General features: G+C 42.2%; 1 protein-coding gene across 1 annotated transcript; it reads right to left on the reverse strand.

The window, feature by feature from the left end:
* dynlt2b (dynein light chain Tctex-type 2B) lies at positions 1 to 24,021 on the reverse strand. The gene is made up of 5 exons (XM_048541626.2): positions 23,926 to 24,021; positions 22,288 to 22,421; positions 13,323 to 13,392; positions 6,962 to 7,025; positions 1 to 194 (listed from the first exon to the last, which is right to left on the reverse strand). The coding sequence occupies exons 1-5, from the start codon at positions 23,967 to 23,969 to the stop codon at positions 147 to 149; spliced, it is 360 nt and encodes a 119-aa protein (XP_048397583.1). The 5' UTR covers positions 23,970 to 24,021; the 3' UTR covers positions 1 to 146.
* Positions 24,022 to 24,064: the final 43 nt, after the last annotated feature.

Raw genomic sequence — 24,064 nt, forward strand, 5'->3', positions numbered from 1 at the left:
TTTAACAAACTCACTACACATTTATTTTTTGTGCAATCCATTACATTATGAAGCACCGTGTTATAAAATCTGTCATACAGAACTTTAAATTATTCAAATAAAGACATTTAATAACGACGCTGGCTCCAGATGATCCTTGACATCTGCTAATAGTAGTAACAGCCAAAGGCAGCAGCAACACAGAACAGGCTCTCCTGAAAACAGACAAACTGGATTAATACAAAATTTTGACATAGTTATTACATTCTGAACATACAGTCATTACTCTGGCTCAAAAGACACTGGAGTCAAAAATGCAGGCTGATGCTCTCAATGCCAGTTGTGAGGGACGATATTCTCGAACTAATAATCCCGAGGGTATATTTTCAAATCCTACCAATGTGAAATTTAAAAGCTAGCATTAGTGATGGTGGTGATGAAACTATATTTAATTTGTCATAAAAACCCATGTGGTTGACTTTAGTGTCCTTTAGTGAAGAAAATCTTCCATCCTTACCCAATCCATGCACGGCAACGCAGTGACTGTTAACTGCCTTTCAAACTACTCTGACACCAAACAAACTGCAGCAGAAAGGTTCAAGGTGGAGGCCCACACCAGCCTGGGGGCAATTAGGGATGGGCAACAAATTCTGTCACCCATTTCCCATCAAAAAATTAGAAAAGGGAATTCTGCACTCTCAGAGGTGTTCCCTTTGAAATAAGATATTAAACCAATCTCTCAAGGAATGCAGCTTGATGGCCATCATTTCAAAGATTAGCTGCATTGGTCCTGATATTTAACCCCCCACCAACTAACACCCAAGAATAGGTTGTCTGGTTACCATCTCATGATTGTGTGAGAGAGCTGACTTTGCACAATTTGTCTCCCTGTCACCTACATTAGAATAGTGCTTTAGGACATTGAATAATGGTAAAAGGTGCTATAGAAATGCAAGTCCTTCATTCCTTTCATCTCAGATGCTGTGTGTGGCATCTCACCACAATAATAATTTTGAATATTGATAATTTCCACTTTCAGCAAAATTAGGGGTTTTTTTTGGAAATGAGGCTTCAGGTTTCATTATACTTTCTTTCACAGGGTGTGGGTTTTGCTGGATAGGTCAGCATTTTGTGCCTGTTCCTGAATGTCCTTGAGAAGGTGGTAGCTAGCTGCCTTCTTAAACTGCTGTAGTTCCCCTGGTCCAACCCACAGTGCTGTTAGGGCAGAAGTTTCAGGATTTTGACGAAGTCATCAGAAATCCCATGACTATGGACAGAACTGACAAAGTTGATGACAAGCTAACAGGGAGAAGGTTCGGAACACAAGAGAGTCATAGAGGGCTAATTCAATCAAAGGATAACTGAGTAATAACGAATAGGTTAGTTCAGTGAAGAGACAACTGAGTACGCTTCTAGATAAAAGGAATTGAAAATACAAGGAAAAAGTGGACACATCAGTTATCATAAAGCAGAGGGTTGTTTTCGCCCAATGTTTTATCTCCTGTTTCTTCACTATTACCTTTACTTTGTCTAGTCTTTCATGTCTTTTGTAATTGCAGGGAATCTTAGAAAAATTTGTATTTCATTAGCAATTGTATATTCAATTCTCAATATTATTCATTGCCTTTAGTTGAAAAAACAAATTGAAGCATCAAGGATCATGGGATCATTGAGTTTTAACACAATAAAAAGTCTCAGGAGGCTTCACAGGAACATTTTCAAACAAAATAGGCATTTAAGGATGGGCAATAAGCAGTGGTCTATACAGTGATGCACACAATTCTTGAAAAAAATTTAAAAGTTAAGTAGCTCTTAGGACACCAGTTGGGTAAGGGGAAATTGTAAGAAAGAGTCTTATATTATACTGTAGGTCTCCCTCAACAGTCACTGAGGCACTGAGGAACAAATATGGAGGCAGATTATGGAAAGATGCAATAACAACAGGGTTAGCTTTTGTGTTCCTAAGATGCTGCTTGGCCTGCTGTGTTCATCCAGCCCCACACTTTGTTATCTAGGGTTGTCATAGTGGGTGACTTTAACTTCCTCAATATTGATTGGGACTCCCTTTGAGCAAGAGGCTCAGACAGAGAAGAATTTGTCCAAGAAGGTTTCTTGAAACAGTATGTGGATAGTCCAGCGGGGGGGGGGGGGGGGGGGGTGCGCACATTCTGGACCTTGTATTGGCTAATGAGCCTGGCCATGTGACTGATCTTTTAGTCAGAGAGCATTATGGAAACAGGGATCAAAACTGTTTAAGTTTTAAGATAGCTATGAATAAAGATAAGTCAGGACCTTGCAGAAAGCAATAAATTGGGAGAGAGCAAACTATATCAGTATTAGGCAGGAGTCAGGGAGTGTTAATTGGGAGGAACTGTTATAGGGCAAGTCCACATTTGACATGTGGGATTTTTTTAGAAACCTGCTGATCAGATTTCAGCGCTGGCATGTTCTCATAAGGAGGAAGGACAAGGATGGCAAGATAAAGGACCCTTGGATAATGAGGGAGTTGTGAATTTAGTCAAAAGAAAGAAAGGTATATGATAGGTTTAGGAAGCTAAAATCAGACAGGCCTATGAAGAATATAAAGAAAGCAGGAAAAAAACCTCAAGCAGGGAATTAGGAGAGTGAGAAGGGGCCATGAATGACATTGGCAAGGGCAGCTAAAGACAGTCCCAAAGCATTCTATATATCTATAACAACAAGAGAATAAGTATGGAGAAGGTAGGATTACTCAAGGATAATGGAGGGAACTTGTGCTTGGAAGGAAAGGATGTGGGGGAGATCCTAAATGAGTACTTTGCAATGGTATTCACCCAGGATAAGGGTATGAAGGGCAGTGAGATTTATGTAGAGCATGCTAATATGCTTGGGCATTTTGTGATCAAGAAAGAAGTGGTGTTGGGTCTCCTGAAGCACAGTAAAGTGGATAAGTCCACAGGGCCCGATGGCATCCATGCCAGGTTCTTGAGAGAGGCAACAGAGGAGATTGCTGGTGCCTTGAACAAGATCTTTGTATCTTCACTAGCTACTAGAGAGGTCCTGGAGGACTGGCGACTAGCTAATGTTGTTCATCTGTTCAAGATGGGATATGGGGATGATCCAGGAAACTATAGACCAGTGAGTCTCGTATCGGTGGTTGTGAAGCTATTGGAGAGAATTCTTAGGGATAGGATTTACTCACACTTGGAAAAGCATCGCTTAACTAGGGACAGTAGGCCCGGCTTGGTGCAGGGCAGGTCATGTCTTACTAACTTGACTGAGTTTTGAGGAGGTAACGAAGATGATTGACAAGAGTACAGCAGTGTTGTTGACATGGATTTTAGTTAGGCTTTTGACAAGGTACCACATGGGAGGTTCATCTAGTAGATTAAGATACATCAGATCCATGGTGACTTGGCTGTGTGGATTCAGAATTGGAAGGCACAGGGTGGTGGTGGAAGGGTGCCTTTCTGGCCGGATGTCAGTGATGAGTGGTATTCTGCAGGGATTATCTACTGCTTGTGAAATAAATAAATGACTTGGATGAAAATGTAGATGGGGGTTAGTAAGTTTGCAGAAGATTACAAAGATAGAGTAGAAAGTTGTCAAAGAATACAATGGGATATAGATCAGTTGCTGATATGGGCAGAGAAATGCCAGCTGGAGTTTAATCTAGGTAAGTACTTTGGGGGGTGAAATGTTGAGGAAAAGTATACAGTTAATGGCAAGACCCTGAACATCATTGATTTAAACAGGGATCTTGGGATTCCAGTCCATAGCTCCTTGACAGTGGCCATGCAATTTGATAGGGTGTTAAAAATGATGTATGGCACGTTTGCTTTTATTGGTAGGAAGATTAATTATATGAGTCAGATGTCATGTTGCAGCTTTATAAGATATTGGTTAGGCTGCACTTAGAGTATTGCGTTCAATTCTGATTGCCACATTACAGTAAGGATACGGAGGCCTTGGAGAGGGTGCAGAAGAGGTTTACCAGGATGCTGCCTGGATTAGAGCCTATGAACTATAAGGGGAGGCTAGCAAAACTTAGGTTGTTTTCTCTGGAGCGGCAGAAGCTGAGGGGTGACTTCATATAAGCCTAAAAAATTATGAGATGCACAGATAGGGTTGATGATCAGAGTCTTTCTCACCAGAGTTGAAATGTCTAATACCAGGGGGCATATATTTAAGGTGAGGGGTGAAAGTTCAAAGGTGATGTGAGGGGCAAATTTTTTTTACACAAGGAGTGATAGAGTCTGGAAAATTCTGCCAGAGGTGGTGGTGGAGGCAGATATTTTAGGGGCGTTTAAGGAACTTTTAGATAAGCTCGTGAATATGCAAGGAATGGATCAAAGGCAAGCAGAAGAGATTAATGTAATTTGGCATTATGTTCGGCAGAACATTGTGGGAGAAAAGGCCCGTTCCTCTGGTGTACTGTTCTATGTAAAGGAATATAGTGAGATGAAGAACCTTTGAGAGGGAATTGTAGACCTTAGGGCCCAGTCAAAGTATGGCTGCCTTTGGCGGTGTGATAACAAACCAGAATCAGAAGGGCTGGCAGAGATTACAGACATGAGTGGGCTTGTGCTTCCTCCAATTAGGAGAATTTAAATCAAGCCAGACCAAGAACTAATGTACCTCAGCGAGATTATGGTGATGAGCGAGCAGGACTTTGTGCAGAGTATGACACACAGTTTTGGACGAACTCAAATTTACAGAAGGTAGAAGCTAGAAAACTGGTCAGAGGTACATTGGAATGGTTGAGTGTATAAGTGACAAATACACAGATGATTGTTTCAGTTGATGAACTGAGGCAGAGTGGGGTTAGGTAATGTTGAAATTGCAGTCTTGGCACTGACACAGATCTGTGACTGTAAGATTATATAAGGACAAAGTGGGAACTCAAGATTGTGAACAACCTGATTCAAACAGTTGATCAACACAGGGATGGAGGAGGCAACTAGAAAACAGAATTGATGGCAAGAACTTAAGACAATAACTTTGGTCTTCCCAGTCTTGAGCGGTAGGAAACCCCACATGTCCAGCACTGTGTGTTAATCGGGCTGCATGAGAAATGTGCAGTCATGGAGGTGTCAAGAGATATGGTGGTGAGCTAGAGATATGTGCCAACACCCATCAAGGTTTGAAAGTGGTCGAGAGATGATGGGGTCAATGAGTAAAAGATGCCAGGCTTGAAGGTGGTTGGAGGAGGGAGAAAAGAGGTTTACCATAATCAGAAATCCAGAAAAGGAGTACAAGATGGAAGAAAATACGTCTAAATTCAATACAGCGAGTTTTGAGAAGATTTGTAGCTCAGGTTGAGTTTCTGGATGTGAGTTTGCTCGCTGAGCTGGAAGGTTAGTTTTCAGACGTTTTGTCACCATTCTAGGTAACATCATCAGTGAGCCTCCGATGAAGCGCTGGTGTTAATGTCCCGCTTTTTATTTATCTGTTTAGGTTTCCTTGGGTTGGTGATGTCATTTCCTGCATTGGTTATGTCATTTCCTGTTCTTTTTCACAGAGGATGGTAGATTGGCTCCAAATCAATGTGTTTGTTGATGGAGTTCCGGTTGGAATGCCATGCTTCTAGGAATTCTCGTGTGTGTCTCTGTTTAGCTTGTCCCAGGATGGATATGTTGTCCCAATCAAAGTGGTGTCCTTCCACATCTGTATGTAAGGACACAAGTGATAGTGGGTCATGTCGTTTTGTGGCTAGTTGATGTTCATGTATCCTGGTGGCTAGCTTTCTGCCAGTTTGTCCAATGTAGTGTTTGTCACAGTTCTTGCAAGGTATTTTGTAGATGACGTTTGTTTTGCTTGTTGTCTGTATAGAGTCTTTTAAGTTCATTAGCTGCTGTTTTAGTGTGTTGGTGGGTTTGTGGGCTACCCTGATGCCAAGAGGTCCGAGTAGTCTGGCAGTCATTTCGGAAATGTCTTTGATGTCGGGGAGAGTGGTTATGGTTTCTGGGCCCGTTTTATCAATACAGTCTATACAATTCAATACAGTCAAGTCTTCAAAAAGAGCAAGTGTAAGCAAAAGCATACTAAGAAGCACTAAAAGCAATATTATCAGCAAAATTGACAGAACAGAATTTGGAAATTTGGAAGGTTTGAGGTGAAAGGATTGGCCATAGGTACTAACACTCAGAAGTACCAATACCTTGGATGCAATCACTTTGAACTAGAATTGACAACATGCTCTAATGGTATCAGCGAGAAAGAAACTGGATATTGGATAGCTAAATGGTAACAATGACATCTAGTCAATCAGTATCAGCACACCCATTAACTACCATACTTCCCTCTATTGCCTATGACATTAAGGAAATGAACTTTGTGATTTATCTGATTCAGATTGTTCCTGCTCCACATTTGATTACTCCCAGCTCAGTGGAGGAAATCATCAGAGACCAGCCTCTAGTCATTAGCCATTAACCATTTTGGGAGTGTGTTGACAGGAGCTAGGGTCTTGAAGCGCAAGTAGTGTGCCTACCTGTTAGCCAGGAGGTACAGTATTTAGCTGCAGGTATGTAACAGCATCTCTGAAAAGGTTGATTAGAAAATCTCTTAGAGAGATTGGGTTTGGCTCTGTTTTCCCTCAAAGTGACAACATTCACTGACCACAGTCACATATCAACTAATACAGTAATGCATTTATGATTACATAAACTGTATGCTACATTACTGGATGAGTAATCCAGAGATCTGAAATTATGGCCCAGAAAATGTAAGTTCAAATTCCATGATATTGGAGATATCTTGATAACAAATAATTATTCTTCATCAATAATTTAGTTATCATTTGTTTATTGGCCATCTGGAACAGTAAAGGTTCCTACATACCCATGCTTGGTCTCCTGCCAGAGCAGAATACCAGCATAATTTTTGTTTTAATCTGTTGACCAACTAAAGCAAAGCAGAGGTAAAACAATTCCTGGTCAAGAGAAAATTCTTATTATAGACATATCCTAAATATGCACATTATTGTGTTTTCTACACTTACATTCATATATACATCCTGTGCAAAGTTATCTGTGTCAGCATCCCAGAAACACCGTGCAGCCATTCTAAAAGGAAACAAAGAATTGTTTAATACAGTAACAATTGAAATTTATGTACACCAACCAAAGCTAGAATTCACTACACACTGAAAGAAGTAGCTTCAGATGAAACAGAAAAGGGATGCATTCAATGGCTATCAAGTTGTTGAAGTAAGCGAGAGCTAGTCTAAATATAGAAAATTCAGAAAAGAATTTTAAAAATGTAAAGACAGAACATGAAAAGATACTGGTAGCCAACATAAAAGGGAATTCAACTGTCATCTGCATGCAAATAAAAGTGTAGTATAAGGTGTTGTGAAAGGCCAGGGACCAAGAAGAGAATTTCGGGAGAATTCATGGAGGGAGAGAGACAGTATGGCTGAGATATAGGAAGAATACTTTTGAATTGTCTTTATCAAGGAAGGTGATGCTGTCATAGTGCAACAGGAGTTGGTCTAGACACCTTCTGGCTCATAAATTGATGAAGAGGAGTATTAGGAAGGGTCACCAGACCCGAAACATTAACTCTGTTTTTTCCCTTCACAGATGTTGCCAGAGCTGCTAAGCTTTTCCAGCAACTTTGTTTTTGTTCCTGATTTAGAAAATCTGCAGAGCTTCCGGTTTTTATTAGAAAAACTGGCTATATCTAAAGTTGATTAGTCACCAGGATAGGATTAGATGAATCTGTTACTGAGGGAAGTAACATTGGAAATTGCAAAGGTAACGGCCATAATCTTTCAATCCTTGGATAAAGGCTGGCATCAGAAAATTGGAAAATTGCAAATGTTTCATCCTTTTTTTGGACAGGGGTGCAAAGAGAGACCCAGTATGACACACCTTTGGGGCAGGTAGGACTTAAACACGGGTCTTGGCCTCGAGGTAGGGACATTACTGCTATGCTACAACAGCCCCCACAGATCTATTCTAGCCTTGAAGCTGGGAAAGCTTTTAATAATAATAATCTAGGACAGTATTAACAGCCATGGTTAACAGATAAATTAGATTAATTGAGGAAACCAGCATGGACTTGTTAGGGAAAATTGTGTTTAAATAATTTGACTGAGCTGTTAGATAAGGGAACATCTACAAGATTGATGAAGGTGGTGGGGTTGATGTGATGGCTCTGGGTTTTCAAAAGGCATTTGAAAGGTGGTACATATCAAGCTTGTCAGCAAAGTCAAATCCCATGGAATAAAGGGGATATTGGCAACATGTTTATAAAGTTAGTTGAGTGACACTACACAGAATATTGGTCAACAGTTGTTCTTCAGGCAGGAAAACCGTTTATGATGAGACAAGACAGGTTTGGTGTTAGCATTCCTGATCTTCATTACCATTTATTTATAGCTTAGACCTGGATGTACAGGGTCCAATTAAGAATTTGCAAAAAACTAGGAAGTAACTGTGAGGAAGATAGTGATAGACATCGAGGGGAGACAGTCAAACTGGAGGAAGGAGGTGGACGTAAGGCTAGATGAAATTTAATGCAGCATGTATGATAAATTTGGTAGGGATTGTAAGAAAAGGTAACATAAAATAAAGGATACGTTCTAAAGGGGACCCAGGAACAGACAGATCTGGAGAAATAGAGTTTTCAACAAACAACAACAAATTAACAAAAGCAATGTGGTCAAACAAAGTTTGATACTGAGCTACATAAACAAATTCTGAAGCAGGTGAAGCACAATTTAAAAGACACCTTAAAAGAAGAGGGATTTATTACATTAAACACAGTATTGTTTCTTCACAGGGACCACCAGCTGGGAAATTACAGTTGAGACACTTCAGATATGACACTTATTCATTTAAATGGACCAACGTAGAGGGTGAGTTAGACTGTGATTTTTCAACCAGTAATCCCAGCGATCATCAACCTCCGCTGGGAACACTTAACCATATGCTCAGCCCTAATGTCTCCTCACAATGTTTATAGGTAGACAAAAGTGAAGATTAGTATTTCATGTATTCTTTCAAGGGAAGTGGGTATGACTGATAAAGCCAGCATTTATTTTCCATCCTAACTTCTCTTGGACTGAGTGACTTACTTAGCCATTTCAGACTGCCATTAAGACTAACCACATTGTTTTGGTTTTGGAGTCATATGCCGGCCAGGCCAGGTAAGGATGGCAGAATTCCTCCCTAAAGGATATTCATGAGCCAGGTGGCTTTTACTACAATCGATGAGTTCTTCATGGTCATCATGACTGCGATTAGCTTTCAATTCTACATTATTTAACATGATAGAATTATGGACAGTGTAATACACAAAAACAGCTATTTATCCAAATGAATCTAAACTTTTGGTCAGGTCCAGCATTCACCCAGATATCTTCATTTAACTCTGTCAATATAACATTTATTCTGCTGGCAAACTTCTCTGTCTTCACTTTAAATGTTTCTATGCTATTTTCACAGTAGTATGTTTCACATTAGAAGTGAATTTACTACAAACACTCTCCTTATTGTTATTTTATGGCAGGTTTTAAACTACAAATAGTAGTTCTTTGCACCCATAATTTTGGCTGATAAATACATTAAAATGTTGTGTGTGACTTCAATGCAGAACAGCAAGAGAATGTGAAATATGCATTATTACAAGGATATATCTTCAAGGATATTAAAGAGTTATTTGAAACAACATTTTCAACTGCATTAGCTTTTGCTGAACAAAACATATTCTTGATAACAAAGTATGGAGCTGGATGAACACAGCAGGCCAAGCAGCATCTTAGGAGCACAAAAGCTGACGTTTCTGGCCTAGACCCTTCATCAGAAAAGCTTTTCTGATGAGAAGTCTAGGCCCGAAACATCAGCTTTTGAGCTCCTAAGATGCTGCTGGGCCTGCTGTGTTCATCCAGCTCCATACTTTGTTATCTCAGATTCTCCAGCATCTGCAGTTCCCATTATCTCTGAAAACATATTCTTGCTTGAGTTGGTGAGCTGTGGGTCTAGGGAGTTGAACTGCACTGTATTGCAATGCCAGATGCACTGCCTTTCAGATGGGACATTAAACCGAAGTCCCATGTATCATTTCCAGCAGATTTAAAAATTCCAGGGTATGTTTAGATAAAGAGCAATAAGATTCTCCCTCATGTTTTGGGACAATTTCTATCTTTCAATTAAAATCAATGAGCCAGAACTTTGTGATGATTATCATAGTGCTGTTTGTGAAATCTTGCTGTGTGTAAATTGGTAGCTGTGTTTCCAACAATAAACAGAGTCTATATTTCAAAGCACTACAATGGCTGTCCTGAGGCTTGAAAATATAAACATAAATGTATGTTCTCCCTACTTTCCTAGGGACCTGACAGAAAACTGATTCCCAACATTGAAGGAGTGACGATAGATTGGGGAAGGTCTTTTAAAGAGAAATCTCATAAAACACGCTATAGAACAGCAAATCTGCAACACTGGTTAAAATTAAACTGCAGCAGCAAATAAAATCTGCTATAAAAAGCCAGTTGCAGTCATGGTAACTGTGAAGCTGCTAAATTATCATTAAAAAATTTGGTAAACAAATGACCTTTAGGAGAAGGTGGAGTCCTTATTCACTCTATTCTCTAGGTGTCTCCAGACTTAAAGCAGTGTGGTTGACTCATAAATAGCAAAAACTGCTAATACTGCAGTCAGACAACACAGCGTGGAGCTGGAGCAACACAGCAAGCCAGGCAGCATCAGAGGAACAGAAAAGCTGATGTTTTGGGTCAGGACCCAAGCCACCTTAATTTACATTAGTCTTTGACTTATATATTGCTTTCACCAATCTCACCGAATCATGCAAGGTGAACAGAGATTGTCAATTTAAACTGCTCAAGAAATTTGGCTGCCTGTCAAAGTTGTTCGCTGTGATCACTTTTCCACGACAACATAAAGCAAGCCAAGATGAGGCAACATTGGCGCTGAGATCCACAATGGAGGAAAGTAGGATGGTGTTCTGGTCCCAGTATTCTTCGGCATATTCATCCATTTGCTGCTCTGATATGTTTTCTACCTGCATACCAGAACTTAAACAAAACTTTCCAGTCTTGCTTACTTGGGATTAAAAGCAAAGGCACACAAAGTTCCATCATGATAATGCTAGACTCATATTCCACACAAATGAACACCTTTAGTGCTAAGTCGCACTACTGAAGAGATTGGGGCCTTCCGGGCCCCTTCATTGGTCATAGATAACAAGGTGCCGAGTTGGATGAACATAGCAGGCCTAGCAGCATCAGAGGAGCAGGACAGCTGACGTTTTGGGCCTAGACCCTTCTTCAGAAAAGGGGGAGGATAAGAGGGTTCTGAAATAAATAGGGAGCGAGGGGAAGGCGGATAGAAGATGGATAGAAGCTGTGGTCCTTGAAAAATGCCTCATCCTGGGAGCAGATGTGGCAGAGGCGAAGGAATTGGGAAGAGGATGGCATTTTTTCAGGAAGGTGGGTGGGAGGAGGTGTATTCTATCCCGTTGTGGCCTCCTCTACATTGAGTAAACCAAGCGGAGGCTTAGGGACCACTTTGCAGAACACCTACGCTTGGTTCGCACTAAACAACTACACCTCCCAGTCGTGAACCATTTCAACTCCCCCTCCCATTCCTTAGACAACATGTCCATCCTGGGCCTCCTGCAGTGCTACAACGATGCCACCTGAAGGTTGCAGAACAGCAACTCATTCCGCTTGGGAACCCTGCAGCCCAACGGTATCAATGTGGATTTCACAAGCTTCAAAATTTCCCCTCCCCCAACCATATCCCAAAACCAGCCCAGCTGGTCCCCGCCTGCCTAACCTGTCCTTCCTCCCACTTATCCCCTCATGCCACCTCAAGCCCCACCCCCATCTGCTACCGACTAACCTCATCGTGCCCCCTTGACCTGTCCGTCCTCCCTGGATTGACCTATCCCCTCCCTAAATCCCCACCCACAATCACCTTTACTGGCTCCACCCCCGCCTCTTTGACTTGTCTGTCTCCTCTCCAACTATCTTCTCCTTTATCCATCTTCTATCTGCCTCCCCCTCGCTCCCTATTTATTTCAGAACCTCTCACCTGCCTCCATTCTGAAGAAGGGTCTAGGCCCGAAACGTCAGCTTTCCTGCTCCTCTGATGCTGCTTGGCCTGCTGTGTTCATCCAGCTCGACACCTAGTTATCTATGACCATTGAAGGGGCCCAGATAAAACAGAACACTGTCAATTTTTGCCACCAGCTGTCTTCCTGTGCTGCAAATGCAGCAAAAACTGCTAAGGCGGAGTGGGGCTCCTGTGTAACACTGGGTGATGTTTAACACGGAGACAAACACCATGGGGCAAACCCAACCATCTTGAGACAAAAGGCTGCCGTTATGAGGTGTGGAGGGCATAATTTCAATATTTGGAGGCAACTAAAATATTGAAAGTATTGTGAACTCTAACGAGTTCAGTGATAAATTTCAAGGAATATGGACTATTTGGTGAAATAGAAGCACATGTGGCAGGTGAAATCTAATACAAAGAAATATAAAGTGAAAGGTTTCTATAGGAAAATGAAAATGACAATAAGTAATAAAGGATACAAAGGTGGTGCACCAGAGTGGGTTTATGTGAATAAATCATTGATGGTCAGAGATCATGTTCAGTAAGTGATTAATCAGGTATACAGGTTGGTTGAGGTTAGTAATTTTTTAAAAATGCAAAATAAGTCACAGTGATTTTGGTGGTGGAATGGTCATTCAGTTGTGTATAATAGTACTTCAGAGTGTCAGGAAAGAAAACAGTATACAGAATTCTGGGCTTAATAAAGAAAGGCATAGAGTTCAAAAGGTCCTGAAGCTCAAGAGGGAAAATCCTGCCATGTGCTCTGGTAGTGGATATTTGGGGTACAGAGATCATTAGAAGGTACTAAAACTAGCCAGAATAAAGTAAAGTCACCACAGTCTTACCAAACCATAGATTTGCTCTCTCATTAGAGATAGAGGACTGGTGGTAGGTTAACCTGAGAGTTACTATGTCAAAGGCAAGGGGAGAGTTTGAGAAGGACAAGACTTCATGGTAACCTGAGCCAGTGTAAGAGTTAAACCCATGCTGTTGGCATTGCGCCTTATTGCAAAACAAGCCATCCACCCAATTCAGCCATCCGACTCGCCAGCATACAGTTGGGAAGAAGCTTTCAACAGCAGTGGTTACTCCTGTCCATGCCCCTAGTGATCTTTGCTGCAAATTATACCAATGGCATGCTTTCCTTGAACAGCCTCACTGGCAAGGTTAAAGAACACCAGTCCAAAGAAAGAGCACCTTGTGATGATGTTAGAAATGTAACACAAAGTATCATTGGCCAGGTTTAAAACAAATCAGGATAAATAAATAACATACTTCACTCCTTCACCTCGCTGCTCTCCAATAACAACCTGAACCACCAGTTTGTAACGCTCAAATGCACATTCTGCAGAAACAGAACACAAGATGTGAAACATTATTGCTTTTCAATACAGATTTCGAAAGCAAAGCTAATAATGATCATGCTTACAAACGTTAAAGTTTACAGGACATTGGTGGAGTACTGTGAACAGTTTGAATTCCCTTACCTATGGAAGGGTAAGCTTGCCTTGGAGCGAATGCAGTAGATTCATTAGATTGTCACATGACAATTGTGCTATGAGAGATCAGGCACCAACTCACTTATGTTCCAAGAATGAGAAATGATTTCATTAAAAGACGTATGATTTTTAAGGTGATTGACAGGGTAGCTTCATGTGGTCAGTGAATGTAGGAAGAGGGGCCCATGGTCTAGGGTAAGGGGTATGCTAATTTAAAAGCAAGTTCAGAAATCTATTTTTACTCATTAGGTTGTAAATCTTTGGAATTCTCCACTCCACAAAAACTGTAGAATCTCAGTCATTGACTGTATTTAAGATAGAGATTGATTCGAGGGAAGCAAGGGATACAAGGATAACTGTAGGGATGTCTATAGTGGGAAAGAGACCATTTGGCCCATCGAGTCTCCAAAGAGCATCCCACCTACACCCAGTCCACCAATCTGTCCCCATACCCCTGTATTTACCATGGCTAACCCACCTAACCTGCACATCCTTTGACTGTGGGAAGAACTGGAGCACCTGGAGGAAACCCACTCTAACACGGGAAGAACATGCAAACTTCACACAGACACCTTGGATAGGGCAGTAAAGTACAGCTGAGGTAGAATATCAACCATGACCTTACTGTAGATCAGTGCAGGCTCAAGGAGCCATGCCACCTATTATTGCGACAAATCCTCATACAATGTAAGAGCAGAAGTTGACCATTTAGTACCTTGGGCCTTCTCCACCTTACGCTCTTTATGAACTTCTATTAAATTTTCAGATAATAAAATGAAAGCTAATTTTTCTTTAGCGTCATCACAGAGTTAGATCTTCATAAAGGAGGGGAAAAAGGGTGGATAATGAAGTTGATGATAAGCCAAACACAAGAAAACAGGAAAAGGAGTGAAATATGTGGAATCAAAGCAGAAGAGAATGATCAGGAGACTTCTCAAGATGTGGCAATGGGGCATCTGGAAAGACTGCTCTACAGGGTTGGAAAGCTTTGGCATGGTGGTAAGGAGGCAAATGTTGGGTAAAGGTCGAAGCAATAAGAAATGTAGGAAAGTAGAACTGCAGCAGATTAAGGCAGTGTATTGGGGTGAAGCAACCGAGCTATATGAAAGAGAAGGAAGAAATAACATGTTAAATTTATATAACACTTTGACAATCACTGGATAACTCAATGCACTTTAGAGCCAATTATACACTTTTTGATGTGTAGGCTCAGGTGTAATGTAAAGAAACATGGCAGTCAATTTGTGTACAACAAACTCTCACAAATGGCAATCTGACAATAGCCAGGTAATCTGAGTTTCTCTGTGATGTTGATTGAGGCCAAATATTATCTAGAAACATTGGGCATAATTCAATTGCTCTTCCTTGAAATATTGTCGTTGGATCTTATACAATCACTTGGCCAAACAAATGGGGCTTCAGTTTAACATCTTAGTCAAACATCAGCACTATCTGACGACACAGCACTGAGCCTTGATCTTTGTGCTCTAGCTTTGAAATGGGCCTTGAACTTAGAACCTTGAGAATCAGAGGCAGGTATGATACCCACTGAGCCAAGAGATGACAAGACATTTTAAATCAATCTGCGAGAATAGAAGGAGTGGCATGGGTGGAGAATGGCAGATTGAGATATCTGCATAGAAGGGCATCTTATTTTAAAAACTGAAAGGCAAAATGATAAATAGGTTCAGCAGCAATGGAGGAGAGGTGAAACAAAGCAAGTGGGGGCACAATGAAACAGATGCAAGGAAGCTGAATCAGCTGATGGTGAAGCAGTCTCACCTCTAGAATTTTTAATTTGTGGTCATGGGGAGGGCTATTGGCCCTGATACTCAGGTGCTGGAGGACCGAAAGGGGTAGCTTTTATTTTGACAGCAACAAGCACGGGAAGTATACTTGTATTTTAGTCAATCGGAATAAAATTTGGCAACTTAGCTTGAGGTGTCTTCTGCACTAGTCCATACTTGGACAAGGCTCTCCTGTTGCAGGAATTCTCAAATTCAACAGCGAGAGAAATCAGTGTAGAAACCACAGACCTATTTGCAGAAGCAAATATGCTGTATGCTGAGATTTCAAAATGCAACAGCACAGCGAGATACATTGCTAGCTCCTGAGAAAGGTAAAGATGTAAGATAAATGGGGTTTAGAGTGGCAGTTGTTGGGGGCAAGGCACCAGATGATTGAGGTGGCACCCATGGGTGGACTCAGCCAGTTAGGGGTTAGCCTCCCTGGGATTTATTGCTGTCAGACGTCTAGCAGGATTGTAAGGGATTTAAGAAGGTGTAGCTGTGGTGTGGAGTGATCAGTGATAAGTCAAAACATTAGTTTAATTTATACGCAGGAGCCGAAGCAGATGTCTAATATTCCAATCTTTCTTGGATAGCTATTAAATTCTATTGACTTGGAACTCTGGATTCTTCAACTTTAATTTGGAGGGTTCCAAAAACAGGGAAATACCCTCAGAAAATTCAACTTCCCAGGCAACATTTAAAAGACATCAAAAACAAAGTTTCTGGAAAAGCTCTGCAGGTCTTGCAGCATCTGTAAAGGAAAAAACAGAATTAACGTGTCGTCCGGTGACCCTTCCTCAGAACTACACTGGATCAGAAAAGTTAATTCTGTTTTTTTCCTTTACAGATGCTGCCTGACCTGCCTAAGCTTTTCTAGTAAGTTTATTTTTTGTTCCTGATTCACAGTATCTGCAGTTCTTCTGGTTTTTATTTAACATTTAAAAGGCATCTGGGGATGGGTACATGAATAGTAAGGGTTCAGATGGATTTCCTATGGAATTATGCAGATTGAAGATACTGTATGATCCCAACATGCAACTCCAATCTGAGGTGTTCCCATGACTCTCTGACCACCAGAACGTCTGGCCAAAGTGTGCAATGATATGCAGCCACACAAATCAAGGTAGAAATGTTTCTGTCAATAGGTGATTGTCGGGTCTCAAATACTTCTGCTAGACAGCGTGATTATCCAAGCAAGGGTGTCTCTTGTCTACTCCTGACACATAAAGAGAAGTCATTGTCCTGAAATAGAGTTTGACGGCCATGATCCATCAGTAAATCGAAGCCTTCAGGAACCAGGGGTTAAAATACAGAACAAACTACTTCCCACACAATTAAGGCTACTTAGACAAAGCAGGCTCTCTTTTGACTCCTCCCACTTCCTACAGACTAAGGGGGTGGCCATGGGCACCCGCATGGGCCCCAGCTATGCCTGCCTCTTTGTAGGTTACGTGGAACAGTCCCTCTTCCGCACCTACACAGGCCCCAAACCCACCTCTTCCTCCGGTACATTGATGACTGTATCGGCGCCGCCTCTTGCTCCCCAGAGGAGCTCGAACAGTTCATCCACTTCACCAACACCTTCCACCCCAACCTTCAGTTCACCTGGGCCATCTCCAGCACATCCCTCACCTTCCTGGACCTCTCAGTCTCCATCTCAGGCAACCAGCTTGTAACTGATGTCCATTTCAAGCCCACCGACTCCCACAGCTACCTAGAATACACCTCCTCCCACCCACCCTCCTGCAAAAATTCCATCCCCTATTCCCACCCTCCGCCTCCGCCGCATCTGCTCCCACGACAAGACATTCCACTCCCGCACATCCCAGATGTCCAAGTTCTTTAAGGACCGCAACTTTCCCCCCATGGTGATCGAGAACGCCCTTGACCGCGTCTCCCGGATTTCCCGCGACACATCCCTCACACCCCGCCCCCGCCACAACCGCCCCAAGAGGATCCCCCTCGTTCTCACACACCACCCTACCAACCTCCGGATACAACGCATTATCCTCCGACACTTCCGACATTTACAATCCGACCCCACCAACCAAGACATTTTTCCATCCCCTCCCCTGTCTGCTTTCCGGAGAGACCACTCTCTCCGTGACTCCCTTGTTCGCTCCACACTGCCCTCCAACCCCACCACACCCGGCACCTTCCCCTGCAACCGCAGGAAATGCTACACTTGTCCCCACACCTCCTCCCTCACCCCCATCCCAGGCCCCAAGATGACATTCCACATCAAGCAGAGGTTCACCTGCACATCTGCCAATGTGGTATACTGCATCCACTGTACCCGGTGCGGCTTCCTCTACATTGGGGAAACCAAGCGGAGGCTTGGGGACCGCTTTGCAGAACACCTCCGCTCAGTTCGCAAAAAACAACTGCACCTCCCAGTCGCAAACCATTTCCACTCCCCCTCCCATTCTCTTGATGACATGTCCATCATGGGCCTCCTGCACTGCCACAATGATGCCACCCGAAGGTTGCAGGAACAGCAACTCATATTCCGCCTGGGAACCCTGCAGCCATATGGTATCAATGTGGACTTCACCAGTTTCAAAATCTCCCCTTCCCCTACTGCATCCCTCAACCAGCCCAGTTCGTCCCCTCCCCCCACTGCACCACACAACCAGCCCAGCTCTTCCCCCCCACCCACTGCATCCCAAAACCAGTCCAACCTGTCTCTGCCTCCCTAACCGGTTCTTCCTCTCACCCATCCCTTCCTCCCACTCCAAGCCGCACCCCCCGCTACCTACTAACCTCATCCCACCTCCTTGACCTGTCCGTCTTCCCTGGACTGACCTATCCCCTCCCTACCTCCCCACCTACACTCTCTCCACCTATCTTCTTTACTCTCCATCTTCGGTCCGCCTCCCCCTCTCTCCCTATTTATTCCAGTTCCCTCCCCCCATCCCCCTCTCTGATGAAGGGTCTAGGCCCGAAACGTCAGCTTTTGTGCTCCTGAGATGCTGCTTGGCCTGCTGTGTTCGTCCAGCCTCACATTTTATTATCTTGGAATCTCCAGCATCTGCAGTTCCCATTATCTCTTAGACAAAGCAATACTTGCTTCACCTAATTTTTCCAATTTTTATAGACTGGTTAAGAACACAGCATAGCAATTCAGCCCCTATTCCAGGGCAGGTTCTTTAGGAGGAGTTATCCAAGAATCCCAATCCAGTCCCCACCTGGAATGTAGAGTATGTGATTTATACATATTAACATCTTCTATTTTAGAGTTTGGATTTTGAACCAGTGGCACGGTGCTTTTGGTCTGTGTATATGAGTTTAATGACTAACTAGTCAAACTGTATGGAGAGATGACTTTGCAATTTGTATCAGAGAGACAAAACATTCCTGAAATGATCATAGGAATTTATTTGTACTGTGAGAGCTATGTAAGGAGAGAAAGCACTAGCTTTTTTTGGTTTAAGAAAATCAGGAATTGATATTTTTTGCTTTGGGGAAGAACCCATACATTGGAACGCCTTCGGTCTTAGTTTGCACAAGATCTTGTTGAAGTTAGATGTAAAAACAGTTTCTTCCAGAGGAAAGAGTTGATTCAGAACAGTTAGGAAACAGGTTGCCTTAAGTGTGAGGATGTTTAGTTTCAAAGTTTCACAGAATGATAGAAGCCCTACAGTGTGGAAACAGGCCCTTTGGCCCAACAAGTCCACACCAATCATTGTAGCATCCCACCCAGACCCAGCCTCTATAACCCACTAAATCTACACATCCCTGAACACTACGGACAATTCGGCAGGGTCAATCCACCCAGCCTGCACATCCTTGCACTGTGCGAGGAAACTGGAGCACCTGGAGAAAACCCACACAGGAATGGGGAGAATGTGCAAGCTCCACATAGACAGTTGCCAGAGGGTGGAATTGAACTGGGGTCCCTGGCACTGTGAGGCAGCAGTGCTAACCACTGAACCACCCTGCCGCCCCAAGAGAAATGTACACTCATACGAGAAATGTATGGTTCGAACCTGTAAGGTATACTTAAAGGCTGAGAAAGTCTAAGCTTAGTTGTGTGAATAATCAGAGGCAATAAAACTCTTAAGGCAAGGAACTGAAAGAAACAGTTAATTCAAACCTACAGATGTGACAGCAAAGGGTTCTCTCGTTGGTGTTTGAGCACTGCAAAGAGATGGTACTGAAATAGATGGGATTTTATTTTACAGTGTGATTTCAATTATTTTAAAACTGTGCCATATATAAATAGCTTGTTTCATTCGATTTTGTCCGAATTTATTTTATGTAATAAACTTCTGTTTTATTGTTAATACCAAATCTGCAAAATTGGGCTTACAGATCAGTGAAAAACCATTTCGCTAAACGAAAACAAAACATGATCCATCAAGTCAGATTGCAGTGTTGGATCTACCTTGTCCAGTAGTGACATCAGCTGGGAACATGACATGACTCAGTAGCATTGTTCATTTCCAAGAATACAATCAAGACTGCCAATTATCACCTCTGTAACTTTGCCCAACTCCACCATTCTTCATCTGCTGTTGAAATCCTCACCCATGTTCTGTTGCTTCTAAATGTGAATATTCTTCTTGGTTAGCCCCCAAAGTCTGTACTGTACACGACCTACGCACATCCAAACCTGCACTAAGTCCTTTTCCCTCATAGAAACACAGAAGATAGGAACAGGAGTAGACATTTGATCCCTTGAACCTGTTCCGCCATTCGTTATGATCATGGCTGATCATCAAGCTCAAAACTTTAATCCCAACAGCCCTTTAACCACAGTGCTATATTCATCCTTCTTGAAAACACAATGTTTTGCCCTCTACCACTTTCTGTGATAACGAATTCCACAGGGTCACCACTGTTTGGGTGAAGAATTTTTCTACTCATCTCAGTCCTAAGAGGTTTAGCCCTTATCCTTAAAACATTACCACTGGTTCTGAACTCTGGACATCAGGAAAATCCTTTGTGTATCTAATCTGCCTAGTCATAGAGATGTGCAGTACGGAAACAGACCCTTTGATCCAACTTGTCCATGCCAACCGGATTTTTTTTCTTTATTCATTTATGGGATGAGGGCACGGCTGTCCTGGCAGCCTTTATTACCATCCCTAATTGCCCCCAGAGGGCAGTTAAGAGTTAACTACATTGCTGTGGGACTGGAGTCACATGTAGGCCAGGCCAGGTCAAGATGGCAGTTTCCTTCCCTAAAGGACATTAGTGAACCAGATGGGTTTTTCCGACAATTGACAATGGATTTATGGTCTTCATTATTCTCTTAATTCCAGATTATTTTCACTGAATTCAAATTTCACCATCAGCAGTGGCATGATTCAGATCCGGATCACCAAAACTTTATCTGGGTCTCTGGATTAACAGTGCAGTGATAATACCACTAGGCCATCACCTTACCCTGAATCCTAAATTAATTGAGTCCCATTTCCCAGCATTTGGCCCAAATACCTCTGAGTCCTTCCTCTTCATGTACCCATCCAGATGCCTTTTAAATGTTGCATTTATACCACCATGTCCTTTGGCAGCTCATACCATACATGCACCACCCTCTGTATGAAGTGTTGCCCTTTAGGTCCCTTTTAAGTTCTTTTCCCTTACCTTAAAATGTCTAGTTTTGGACTCCTCTACCCTGGGAAAAAGATCTTTGCTATTCATACTATCAAGTAGCTCATGATTTTATACACCTCTAAGGTCACGCCTCAGCCTCTGACATTCCAGGGAAAATAGACAGCCTATTCAGCCTCTCCCTATAGCTCAAACCCTCCAACCCTAGCAACATCCTTGTAAATCTTTTCTGAACCGTTTCCAGTTTCACAACATCTTTCTTATTGCAGAGCAGAATTGAATGCAGTATTCCAAAGGTGGCCTAACCAATGTCCTCTACAGCCACTACTTGACCTCTGAACTCCTACACTCAATGCACGGACTCTGATAGAATGTTATAATTTCTGTGAAATTCCCTCTAAATCTTCTAAACTCCAGTGAGATCAATCCTAACTGATTGAATCACTCTTCATATGTCAGTCCAGCCATCCTAAGAACCAATTGGGCAAACCTTCACCACAGTCTCTCTCTAGAAACAGCATCAATCCTTAGACAAGGAGACTAAAACTGCACACAATATTCCAGGTCTGGCTTCACTAATGCCCTGTTTAATTGCAATCTGACATCCTTTTTCCTGTACTCAAATCTTCTCATTGTAAAAGCCAACATACACTTTGTTTCCTTATTCCCTGCTGTACCTGTGCACTTACTTACAGCGACTGGTGCACAAGGACACCTAGATCTTGTTGAACATTCCCCTCTCTCAATTTACAACAATTCAGATAATAATCTGACTTCCTGTTTTTGCTACGAAAGTGGATAACCTCACTTTTACCCACATTATATTATGTTTGCAATATGTTTGCCCACTCACTCAGCCTGTGCAAATCACACTGCAACATTGCTGCATCTTCCCAACAGCTCCCCATGCCACCCAGCTTTATGTCATGTGCAAATTTTGAGATATTATGTTTAGTGCCCACATCTAAATCATTAACATGTATTGCAAATAGCAATAACACCCACCATGCTTGCCACATAGCTCCCGTACCACCAACTTGAAAATTCCTTTGTTTTTGAACCCTCCATAACTGTCATCTTTTACAGCACTCCTATAATTTTGGTCTCTGCCACATCCTCAAATTTACTTTCTCCAGCACCCACAGTTTTCCTCTGGCTAAGCCACAAGTTCTGAATTTTCCTCCTTAGTACTCTCCTTGGAAGTACCATGGGGTGTTTTACAATGGTGAAAGTGCTAAATAAATGCTTACAAATATACCAAAGCAGTTTATTTCCATTGGATGGGGCTGTTCTAACCAGCAGAAATTGCAATTCTGAAGTCCCAATTCACCCTAATTGTACCTTGTAAAGTTAGCTTAACAATGGATACAATGGGATACAAATATACAATACCTTTTACTTGAGTCTTTATAGACTCTGCAATCTTCCTAGTCATGAAGGGGACTTCCTCTGGATTGTAAGACTTGTTTGATAATTCTTCCTTCAGCACATTATTGATCTTCCCTTTCACAACGGCTGTCTTGAACCTAATAATAATCATGTTAGCTATTAGTACATTCAGCCCACAGCTTTAACAATTAATTTACACTAGATGCATTGCTTTATTCCACCAAAGCTATAACTATTTCATACAACAAAACACTGATGTATAGTGAATCATCACAACAGCTTTTTGGTTGTCAATTACTTGCCCATCTCCCTGAAAACATTAGGGTGCAGAACTTTTATTTTCCACATTTACAGGATTTTGGTATCAACATTTTGGGCTAACATTTATTGTCCTAATTACTAATTGCCTTTAAGATGGTGCTTCTGAACTGCCTTCTTGAAACACTGCTGTCTACATGGGGTTGGGCCACTCACAGTACTGTTTGGAATGACCATTGAGAGTGAAGGAACTCCAATGTCGTTTCCTTCTCAGTCAGGATGATGACAGACTTGGACAGGAACTTACAGGTGTCTAGTGCTCCCATGCAACCGCTGCTGTAGTCCTTCTCGAAGGTGCTGCTTCAAGGGTCCTAAATGAGTTACATAGCCTATCTTGTAAATGATATGCACTGCTACCACTTTACATCAATGGTAAAGAAAGCAAATATTTTAGGTGGTTGACAGTGTGCCAAACAAGTGCTCAATGGTATCAAGTTTGACTCAGAGCCAGAAAGCTGCACAGCTCAGAAAGAGGGCCCTTTACTAAGAGGCAAAGTTTCTTCCCAATCACCTTATCAATGCCCCTCGTAATTTTGGATACCTCAATTAGGATTTGCCTTGGCTTTCTCTGCTGAGAAAAACAACTCCAATCTATTTATCCTCTCCTCACAGCTGAAATGCTCTAGCCCAGGCCACATCCTGGCAAGTTGATGTTGGTGTTGGTGTTGCAATCATTCAAGTTATAATACAAATTTTATTTGTATTACAACGAAAAAGGAATTCTGACAGTAAATTGCAAACTGGTTAAAATCTAAACTATAATCCAAAATTAGACCTATAGCCTATTCAATCTCAAAATAAAAGCTCACACATACACAAGAAAACAATAGCACTGTGTTAACTGAAAAGGAAAAACACCTTCATTGATCAATGGCTATTAAAATAACAGCTAGAGACTGACTAATTCCTAAAGTCTACAGAGTTTCGTGTAAACAAACTCAGAATCGTTGACAGCTGTATTGTACGTTCAAACAAAACCGTGCAGTTTGGGTGAAAATCAAGCCGGATCTACATCTTTGGGAATGGTCACAATTAAGCCCTTTAGGGTTTTGGACGGTAATCAAAATACTGAGGTGTGTAATTTACTAGAAAACCCACATTTCAACCAGGAGAAAGAGAGGGGGGGATTTTTTTTGCTGCTTACCACTGCTACTCCCAGACGTTTAAACCACAATCTAAATCCAGCCATGGCTAAGGAGACATTAAGTAAAATAAAGAAGACTCTTTTTCTCTCCTTTAGGTTACACCGTCTCTCTCGCTCCCTCCCCCTCCAGGTAACACAGTCTCTCCCTTACTCTGGAGGGACCCAGCCTCCCCCTCTACCTGTGCTGAAAAGCCGGCCTGATACTGTACGTGTTCTCCGACATCTCACCGAGGGCCTGGTCGCCCCAGCAACCAGCACTTCCGCCCCGCCACAACCCCCATCAGCCCCCGTAACGCGCACTTCCGCCCCGCTCGCTGT

This window comes from Stegostoma tigrinum, chromosome 14 (assembly GCF_030684315.1).
Source record: "Stegostoma tigrinum isolate sSteTig4 chromosome 14, sSteTig4.hap1, whole genome shotgun sequence".
In the NCBI taxonomy this organism is placed as follows: domain Eukaryota; kingdom Metazoa; phylum Chordata; class Chondrichthyes; order Orectolobiformes; family Stegostomatidae; genus Stegostoma; species Stegostoma tigrinum.

What these genes read in the sequence shown, in the direction of transcription:
- dynlt2b (XM_048541626.2), bottom strand. Translation starts at nt 23,969, where the DNA reads ATGTCGGAGAACACGTACAGTATCAGGCCGGCTTTTCAGCACAG. An exon ending in AGGCCGGCTTTTCAGCACAG is followed by an intron (nt 22,422 to 23,925) that starts GTAGAGGGGGAG and finishes GATTATTATTAG; the next exon opens with GTTCAAGACAGCCGTTGTGA. An exon ending in TATAAAGACTCAAGTAAAAG is followed by an intron (nt 13,393 to 22,287) that starts GTATTGTATATT and finishes CTGTTTCTGCAG; the next exon opens with AATGTGCATTTGAGCGTTAC.